A 10,566-nucleotide genomic window follows, 5' to 3' on the forward strand; every position below is an offset into this window, starting at 1 on the left:
TGTTACATTTCACATTGTCCCACAGCTCCCTTAAGCTGTCCTCCTGTTTTTTAATTGTTTTTTTCTTTTTGGTTCTCTAATTGAGTGATATTTTCAAATCTATATTCAAATTCACTGATTTGACCCTCAGCTTCCCCTAATCTGTTGTGTATTCCTTCCAATGTGTTCTTTATTTGTGTTATGTCATTCTTTATCTCAGACTGTTCTTTTTTCATAGTTACTATATCTTTATTCATACTGTTGAGCATTCTTAACATCATTACTCTGAACTCTGTTTCAGATAAATTTCTTATCTCTGCTTCATTTATCTCTTCTTCTGGAGAATTCGCTAGTTCTTTCATTTGGGGGTTGTTTCTTTGTTCCCTCATTTTGGTTGTCTGTTTGGGTTTGTGACTATGTTTTAGGTAGATCCTCTACACCTCTCAATCTCTAGTGCAGGACAGTGTAAAGGATGTTTCTGACTAATTGGATCAGGCAAAGACTCAAAGCCTCCAGAGACCGCCACTGCCTACAGAAGTGGTTCTCAACCTTCCTAATGCCATGACCCTTTAATACAGTTTCTCATGTTGTGGTGACCCCCAACCATAAAATTATTTTCATTGTTACTTCATAACTGTAATTTTGCTACTGTTATGAATCGTAATGTAAATATCTGATATGCAGGATGTATTTTCATTGTTACAAATTGAACAAAATTAAAGCATAGTGATTAATCACAAAAACAATATGTAATTATATGTTTTCCGATGGTCTTAGGCGACCCCTGTGAAAGGGTCGTTCGACCCCCAGAGAGGTCTTGACCCACAGGTTGAGAACCGCTGGCCTACAGACTAATAGGATTCTGATTTGAATTGCTCCCAGGCAATCATTCTCAGGTGTGGTGAAAGTTTTTTCAACAGGGTGGGGCAGTTTCTTCTGCCTGGAGGCTAACTGTTACTTTTAATCTCTTAAGTGGCCTCAGGGCAAGGTGTTTTCCAATAGGGTGTGTCGACTCTCTTCTCCCCAGGCAAGGCAGATGTCTAAGTGGGAAAGATGTCCTCAGCTGTATGAGGGAATGACTCAGCCCAGGAATCTTGGGGTGTCTGCCTTCTTAGCTCTATTCCCCGAGTCCCCAGTCCTGCTCTCACAGCTCCATTCTGCTTCACCCTTCCTCTGCTGGAGCACAAGGTGGGTGGCTTCAGAGGGAATTTAGTGTGTTGGCCCTTTAAGGTGGTGCCCGAACTTTCAGCTGCCACTCCCTGGCAGATAGCACCCCACTGCTTTTCACAGCTAGATGTTATGTGGGTACCCTCCTCAGTTTGGTGCTCTCTGCTGGGGAGCCCAGCTTCGGGATTAGATCCCAGAGTTCTCAGTGGCACCCTCCCTCCCCCCCACAGCTGAGCTATCTCTCTGGGGCTTCAGTTGCCTGTCTGTGGGAGCCTGGCCAGCCCTTTCGTGCCTCCACCCCTCCTACTAGTCTCTGTGTGGTCTCCACCTTCGGTCCTTGGGTATCAGGGTTCTTTCTTGTGAGTTTTCCATTGATTATTCAGAAAGTCTTTCCGTATTTCAGTTGTAATTCAGCTTGTTCCTGGGAGCATGTCTGTTCAGCATCCTCCTCTCCGCTGCCATTTTTTATCCCTTCTTACACCTGATTTCTTGCCTATTAATTGTTCTTTATTTTCTGAGCTATGTCTAAGGTAAAGAATAACATTTATGTTGCTTTCTAAAGATCACATCAAATATGGATTCCGTGGGTCGGATACAAATGCGAACAAGACGTACGCTGAGGGGGCACCTCGCTAAAATCTATGCCATGCATTGGGGCTATGACTCAAGGTTTGTACCTGCTATCTCCAAACTACCCGCAGAATTATATTCATTAAGAATCTCCATTTGCATTTCCTTTAAAACAAATAATTTTATAGTTAGTAAACAAACTATATTTATGAAATGTTTGCAGAAAATGCATCCAATATGAGACTTTGCTTTCATTAAAAATAATCAGTGACACTTTAAAGGTTTAGAAACCTTTACTATGGAAATAAATTTATCTCTCAAAAATATCCATTATTAAATTATCCAGGTAAACTGTTTAGGGTTTCTTTTCTTTGCATGGGGTGTTAATACTGTTGTTTACTATGCCAAAAGCAGTTCTATTGTATATTAACCTTGCAATTTCAGTTAATAAACAAATATTGTTGAATATAGCTATGTACAAGTTCCTGGATATTTCTGTAATTATTACCTAAATTCACAAAGGATGGAAGTACATATGTATTGTTAGCTCTACAAACTACATTTTTCAAGATGCATTCTCTTTTGTGAGACTACTTGGTTAATTCAAATAGCAGTTATTTTTCCATCTTTTGCTTTGGTTTGGCATTTATTTTCTGCTACTCCTCTGACAGTTTTCACTTACTTGATTTCTTATATGTGTAAATATCTTATCTACCAGGTAGTGGAGGCCTCAAAGGTAGGAAGTATTTTCTGTGTGTACCCATAACACTACCTTCACATCTCAATTGATACTTTTTGATTGAATGAAATACGGTTTTTAGGCTTACATCTACTCCATTGTCATTAAATTTATATCACTAAACACAAACCAGTCAGCTAATACTTACCAGAATCTTGAATAAGAATCCAGAATGCTGTCACCATGAAAAAGTTGAATCATAACCTGACATTTTTAGTAAAATGTCTAAATTTTGCTAAATTTTTATGTTATGATGAAAATTTTGGCATGCAGAATACATTTCTTTTAAAGTTGGAGGGCTGTTTTCTGGTATCAAGTTTTTAATTCAAGAAATTATATATATATATTTTCTGAACTGTTCTACATTAATTCCATGCATAACTAATCTAAACTACTTTTTTCCTCTAAGTGTCAAATTATTTTTGTTTGTTCCTCTAGGCTACTAGTCAGTGCTTCCCAGGATGGAAAATTAATTATTTGGGATAGCTATACAACAAATAAGGTAGAATTTCTTAATCATTCTCTTAAGTAACCTATTATTTGATTTGATGTTCATCAGTTCTTTCCTTTATTCTGTAATTTTCTTCTAAGATAAATTTATTCTATTTATTTTAATCTAGATCCTCTCTTGAAGCTTAGGCTTTATTTTAATATTCAGCCCCATTTTCATGCTCAAGGACAACTGCAGGAATATTTTTCAATGTGTTTTACTAGACTTTCATATTTGAATATTAGAAAAGAGTGTGCATCAGTTTTACATAGAAATAATTTGCTAAACAAATTCCAATTCCCCAATGTGACCATGACCCTGAGATTTTTATTTCTAGCTGTGGGGGAGGAGGCTTTTCGTTGGTCCACGCTAGGCATTGATGTGTGTGTGGGCTGCTCAGAAGAGACAGCGGACAACTTGCTTAGAGCTCTTGCTGGGGAAGCCAGCAGGTCCCCCTCACGTGTCCACTGGAAGGAATGCCTGACACACAGGTGCTGAGTGGTAGTGGAAAAGCTTCAGGAGAACTTTCACAGGTCAAATTCCTTTAGGTTCTGTGTACCCTTTTATTAAAGTTTAAAAAGTATTGTTTTGTGAAGTAAACAGTATCTTCAGCCTGTTGAGAATTTAAAAGTAGCCAAGATAGATTTGCATTATAACAGTTCTTCTATTTTAATTGGCATTAAGCATGGGTCTTTCAATTATATTTTCCTAAAACAAAACAAAAATGTGTATTGAAGATATTTTTTTAAGTTAAGTGAGAGCACAGTAATCACACGCAGTGTATTGATTCTCTGTATGGACCACTTAGCCTTAGAAGTCCCATATACCTTAAATTTTACTGCCTGACCTTGCAAATGATTGGTGTTGGGTAAGAAGGCACCAGACAGTGGTATGAGTAGGTAGTGGAAACTCTATTGTTTAAATTCGAGCCTATGATTAGAGGAACCATCTCTTCATGGAAGAACCATATTAATAGACTCTGATACTTATATTACTCCATGTTATATTGGAGGAAATTCCTCTTTTGCACAGGACTGCAAAAACAAAGAATTTTATTACATTTTTTACCTTTAACATTTTACATTTAATATTTTAAGTTGTTATATTGCATTGAAATATCCTTGTTCTTGCTTTTCTTAAAAGAATAATTTCTGAAAAGAGCAGTTAAATTGAATTATTTATAATTCAGAAATAGGTATTTCAGTGTGCATTAGTATTTTATTTTTCAGTGTTCTCTTTTCCAAGCCATTGCATTCTTTATTTTGCCTTAATTTTTAGATGCATTTAATTTTTCATAATATTTGCTTCTTCGTAAATAGGCAGGAAGATAAATGACTGTCGTTCCTTAGTGATGGATTTTGTGTATTTCATTTGTTCTGCAGATGCATGCCATTCCTTTGAGGTCCTCCTGGGTGATGACCTGTGCTTATGCCCCCTCTGGTAATTATGTGGCTTGTGGAGGACTGGACAACATCTGCTCTATATATAACTTAAAGACCAGAGAGGGAAATGTGAGAGTGAGCCGAGAGTTACCAGGTCACATAGGTGAGCTCCACTGAATATTGTCCTGTTTTTCTTTAAAAGGTATTTTTGTAAGGGTGATACATTTATTGCAAAAAATTTACACAATAATGAAAATACAAAATAAAGCAAATATTTTTTGTATTCTCTGCAACCATATAACATCACAGGGTTTTGGCATCTATACTTGATTATGTAATTGAAAGTATATATTAAGACTAGAGCCCTGGTGCACGAATTCGTGCACCAGTGGGATCCCACAGCCTGGCCTGCAGGATTGGGCCAAAACCGGCTCTCCGACATACCCCGAGGGGTCCCGGATTGTGAGAGGGCACAGGCCAAGCCAGGCTAAGGGACCCCACCGATGCATGAATGGGACAGGGAGGGATGCAGGAGGTTGGCCAGCCGGAGAGGGACTGCGTCAGGGCTTCAGGGCATGTCCAGCCTGCCTCCCTCAGTCCCGATTGGCTGGACCTCAGCAGTAAGCTATCCTATTGGTTGGAGCATCTGCCCCCCTGGTGGTCAGTGCATGTCATAGCGAGCTGTTGAGCGGCCTTAGCATATCTTTAGCATATTACGCTTTGATTGGTTGAACAGCCGACCGGACACTTAGCATATTAGGTTTTTATTATATAAGATAACATTTATAAAGTGTTTTTCACTGTGATAGCACATTGCTTTATTCTCCAGAGTGCACAGGAAACCATAATTCAGTGGTACCGCATTTGGTTAGCAGTGTTTATTATGATTTTTGGCCACTCATTGGGTTTCTGCCTCTCTGAATTCCTTGCAATACTATTTGACCATGCTTTTTACAAAATCTCTACAATGGCATTTCCCTGCCATTTTCATATTTTGAAATACTGGTGAATTCTGAACATTCAAATGCTACCTTTTTCATGAAGCCTTCACTGGGGTGGTGGTTCTAATTTCTCACAGTACTTTTAATCTTTCTCCAAGGTACTTAATCCCATCTGCCATAGATTATAGACCAGCCGTGGGCAAACTACAGCCCGTTTGAAATGAATAAAACTAAAAAAAAAAAAGACCGTACCCTTTTATGTAATGATGTTTACTTTGAATTTATATTAGTTCACACAAACACTCCATCCATGCTTTTGTTCCGGCCCTCCGGTCCAGTTTAAGAACCCTTTGTGGCCCTCGAGTCAAAAAGTTTGCCCACCCCTGTTATAAACATTCGAGAGGAGTATGTCTCTCAGGTAATTGTAGTAGGTGGGAGGGACTTCGTATTACTCAAATTGTAACTTTTAGAGAGTGTCCAACATGATGTCATTGACATAGTAAATACCTAAAAGAGTTGGTTGATGTTTCAGATAGTATAGAGTTTGAAGTAATTAAAATTTGAACTGTAGAATGTACTCAAAAACACTGTTGCCCAGGTATTATATACTTAACAAAATATATTAGTATTTGTCCTTGGCTGGGTAGCTCAGTTGGTTTGAGTATTGTCCTGATACACCAAGGTTGCAGGTTTGATACCAGTCAAGGCACATGCAGGGAGCAACCAATGAATGCATAAGTAAGTGGAACAACAAATAGATGTTCCTCTCTCTCTAACTGTGTATGTATATTAGTATTTAATTTGCTTATTGGGTTATTTGATCAATGATAACCTAAAATATGTTACTCTCTATGCTATAGGCTACTTGTCCTGCTGCCGTTTTTTAGATGACAGCCAAATTGTTACAAGTTCAGGAGATACAAATTGGTAAGTTTATTTCAGAAGAACACTGATTTGGGTGTTGAGGGTGATAGTAGGAACTAATGTAAGAAGATATAATGGTCATTATTTTTTCATTTTTAATTGCAGTGCCCTATGGGACATTGAAACTGCCCAGCAGACCACCACATTCACTGGGCATTCTGGAGATGTGATGAGTCTTTCTCTGAGTCCTGACATGAGGACTTTTGTTTCTGGTGCTTGTGATGCCTCTTCCAAGTTATGGGATATTCGAGATGGAATGTGTAGACAGTCTTTCTCTGGACATGTGTCAGATATTAATGCTGTCAGTGTAAGTGAATAGCATTTCTAAGGGACATTTATTGTGCATTTGAAGTACGAACTCTGTAGCATGACTTTCATAACACATTGCCTTCAAGGATTCTTACAATTTATAAATTCTTATAAATAATGGGCTCTTATGACATTGAATTCCCAAATAGTAGGGGTTTGATTTAAATAAGAAAAAACCCCAGCCCTGGCCAGTATGGCTCAGTTGGTTGGGTGCATCTCGTGTACCAAGAGGTTGTGGGTTTGATTTCTAGTCAGGGCATATACCCAGGTTGTGGGCTCGATCCCAGGTAGGAAGTGTGCAGGAGGCAGCTGACCCATGTTCTGCTCTCACATCGATGTTTTGCTCCCTATCCTTCCTTTCTCTAAAAATCAGTAAAAACACATCCTCAAGTGAGGATTAAAAAAATAAAAGAGTACACATATATAAATTCTGTAAATAGTAATATTTATATTTAAATATTTTAATAAGACATATGGAGGACCAGAGCTAATATTTACTGAATTACTTGCTATGTGTTAAACAGTAGGCTGTGTACTTGGCATATGTCATTTCATTCAATTTTAACCCACTCTCTAAAACTGAAACTAAGGCCCAAAGTGTTGAAGAATCTTTAGTGCCCAACAGCACTCACCGGTAAGAAGCCAGGTTGGAATTTGAATCTAGGTCTGTTTTCCCCCAGAGCCTGTTTATCACACTGTCTCACATGGTTTTTGTACATGTCCATGGAATACGTCTATTGCTTTTCTTTCTAGTTTTTTCCAAATGGCTATGCCTTTGCCACTGGCTCCGATGATGCCACTTGCCGTCTCTTTGACCTTCGTGCAGACCAAGAGTTATTATTGTATTCTCATGACAATATTATCTGTGGGATCACCTCCGTAGCCTTCTCAAAAAGTGGGCGTCTCCTGTTAGCTGGTTATGACGACTTCAATTGTAACGTGTGGGACACACTAAAAGGAGATCGTGCAGGTTAGTACCTACGGCCACATTACGTTTGGGTTTTGTCAGGGAACATGAAAGGTTCCTGACTGTTGTTGGAGGCTCCTGGATAACCTGGATCTAGGGAATGGCAGCCCAGCTCTTCTTATTCATGGTCCTTGTGGCCATGTTCTCTGAGATGGATTTTCCACTTTTCTCCCTGGAATGGATAAACTGGCTGCCAGTTTAGGGCTGATTTCAGGAGGAAAGCTGGGTGGTAAAACAATTAGCAAGTCAACTTTCTTCATTCCCCATTTTCAGCAGTTTCACCAATCTCACCTGGGCCTGTTTTCTTCTTTAAGAGACTCTTCTTTACTCTCTAGCAAATAAGTCTCTATAGCAGCGGTTCTCAACCTGTGGGTCACGACCCCTTTGGCGGTCGAACGACCCTTTCACAGGGGTCGCCTAAGACCATCCTGCATATCAGACATTTACATTACAGTTCATAACAGTAGCAACATTACAGTTATGAAGTAGCAACGAAAATAATTTTATGGTTGGGTCACAACATGAGGAGCTGTATTTAAAGGGCCAGAAGGTTGGGAACCACTGCTCTATAGCCTCATGTCTTGGTGCACGCTGGAGTCACCTGGCTCTGCAGTGCAGGACACCTGGGAAGCCCGATTCCTGAACACTTTCTAGCATCTTAGTTTACCCCATCTTTGCCGCCACCTGGTTCCGGAGATGCCAGGGCTCACGAGGACCTGACCCTTTGGGAGGTTCTGCAGTGTAATTTTGTTTCTTGGCTTACCAGACCATTTGCCATGAACTGAGCATTTTAAGGTCCACTAAGACAGTCCCTACCATCCAGCTTTGTAGCCACTGCCTGCTTTCATTCTCTTACTGTCTTTGTGGGTTTTTGTCCTGACCCTTTTACATTCCTAAACAGTTCCTGAGGTTCCTGAGGGAGTAAAAGTGCAACATGAAAATTCCCAGGGATAATTTTCTACAACCTCTCTTAAGACATTGTAGAAAAGTTCACAGTTTGCATTTTGGAGCTTTCTGTTGCCCAAAGCCAATTACTTTTTGGAAGTATTAGGTGTTTTGCCTGGGTTGAATCAATTAGCATCCATAACAAAACAAAAATGTGTGTTTTCTACATTTTTAAACATATGCTTGAATTTAAAACTTGCCATTGCTATTTACTGGACTTTGTTTTTCAGGTGTTCTTGCTGGTCATGACAACCGGGTCAGCTGTCTGGGTGTAACTGACGATGGCATGGCTGTGGCAACAGGCTCTTGGGACAGTTTTCTTAGAATCTGGAATTAACAGTGCATACAATTTTGCTGTTCTCTGTTGGTATCTGGAGAAATCAGTGCTACAGCCTATAGCTGTGATAAAAGAAATTCTAATACTTGCTGTTGAAAATTTTTCTATTGAGATTACTACATACAAAAGGGAGCTTTCAGTAAACTACAAAACAGAAAAGGATGAAAAAAAAATAAAAAAACAAGGCAAAGGTGCTTGCTGAGATCAAAAGGACCAGTGCATTGAGCTCATTTAACCTTGAAGTCTTACTTTCACTAATTGTTTTCTTTATGTAGAACAAAATGTATACATTATAGCAACCTATCATGTTTGATTGCTTTCATTTATGAACTTCATTTTAAACTTTGTATACACCAGAAATGTCACATTTTTTATTTCTGTAATGGAGGCAACAGACACAGTAATAGATGGAGGTAATACCATGTGTCTGTCCTTAGGTTTGAAGAGTCTCCTTGAATTCTGACCTCCCTTTTTGATCTAAAAGATCCTGGTTGCTTACTGTATTAAGAATGCTGACAGGTAGGTGCCTGAGAGCCCTTTTGAGTATCATTAGTTTCTTGGTGCATCCTTTGCCCTCCTATCAATTTAAATAAGTGCTCATTTTCAGTCCTTCGAGGGGAAGATAATCTGAAGGGTAGGGGATAGAGATTTCACTCTGAAAATTTAGACATATGTAAGAAACTTTATTAATAGGAAGACAGCAATAATCTCATATAAATGATTCTTGGCATTTTAAAAAGCAGATTATGATCAAATAACACTCCACACGAGTAATCCTCTGAATAGTTGGTCTCATATTCTAGAACTGAGTTTGTGTGCTCATTATTCCAGGACATGGATGAACACTTGGATTGTCCTTGCACCTGAAGAACTTTTCCTAGTGTCCTGTCAGTGTGCATCTACATCTAAGGAAACAGGACAGCATGGTTTTGAAAAGTGTAAAATCTAACCAGTCACTAGATCTGAGTAGTTATAGTTGTGACAGGGTGGCTTTATGAATTTATGTTCACACATATGAAATCTGAATTGATGTAAACTGTCAAATTTTAAAAAGGAAACATTAAAGCTCTGCTCTTCTGTAACATTTTTCCTTCACACAAAATATTGGTTTCTAAGTGGCGTGGCTCTGCTTTGAAGAATGGCTAGATCCAAGTGGCTCCATTTTAAAGCCAAAAGGAAAATTCCAAGAGTAAGTACTTAAAGGAGTCAGAGGAAAATACTAAGCAATTCATTCCTCTGCTTGTCAATGGTATAATAAAATGTTGTCTATTACTAGAATGAGCCCTCCTGGATTTAAACAAAGATACTCTCCCCCTTGGATTTTCTCCTACAAATAAATCTAAATGACTGACATGGGAAGATGGTTAGTCTTGCTTGATGGTGAAGTCATGGGTTATCCTGATACATTATAGAAGTGTACTGTTTTGTTAAATCAATAAACTATCACTTACTGTTGAGATAGGTCTCTGTTAACTTTTGATCACCTGGAATCCTAAATATTCCCATTTTTTATGTCAGTTCTCATTTTTATATTGTGAATGTGCTAGTAAGTGCACCAACTATAATGAAGTCAGTTTTAACATCAGTTGATATTAAAAAGAGAATAAAATGAATAAAGGAAGATTAAGATATGGGGCCAAAAAAACATACTTGTAGATGGCAGGCATGAACGTATATTCATTTATACATGGATTTCTATGAACTTTTTGCTATTACTACTTGTGGACTACATAAAGAGCAGCTCTTTGAGATTAGGCAAGAGTATTTTAAAGCAATATATGCATTTCCAAAAGGGGGTGAGGGTTTGCCATGTAAT

At 38.6% G+C, this 10,566-nt stretch overlaps 1 protein-coding gene across 2 annotated transcripts in view; it reads left to right on the forward strand.

The window, feature by feature from the left end:
• GNB4 (guanine nucleotide binding protein (G protein), beta polypeptide 4) overlaps window positions 1-10,207 on the forward strand; it is an 18,868-nt gene extending 8,661 nt beyond the window's left edge. The window contains exons 3-9 of one of the 2 annotated variants that reach the window (XM_005883008.2): window positions 1,709-1,815; window positions 2,894-2,957; window positions 4,328-4,490; window positions 6,129-6,195; window positions 6,298-6,499; window positions 7,255-7,471; window positions 8,644-10,207. In XM_005883008.2, coding sequence (XP_005883070.1) covers window positions 1,709-1,815; window positions 2,894-2,957; window positions 4,328-4,490; window positions 6,129-6,195; window positions 6,298-6,499; window positions 7,255-7,471; window positions 8,644-8,750 — 927 coding nt within the window. In that variant the 3' untranslated portion in view covers window positions 8,751-10,207. The remainder of the gene's footprint in view (window positions 1-1,708; window positions 1,816-2,893; window positions 2,958-4,327; window positions 4,491-6,128; window positions 6,196-6,297; window positions 6,500-7,254; window positions 7,472-8,643) is intronic. The other variant, XM_014530631.1, reaches the window with a different exon arrangement.
• Window positions 10,208-10,566: the final 359 nt, after the last annotated feature.

Source organism: Myotis brandtii, unplaced genomic scaffold (assembly GCF_000412655.1).
Source record: "Myotis brandtii unplaced genomic scaffold, ASM41265v1 scaffold751, whole genome shotgun sequence".
Lineage (NCBI taxonomy): Eukaryota > Metazoa > Chordata > Mammalia > Chiroptera > Vespertilionidae > Myotis > Myotis brandtii.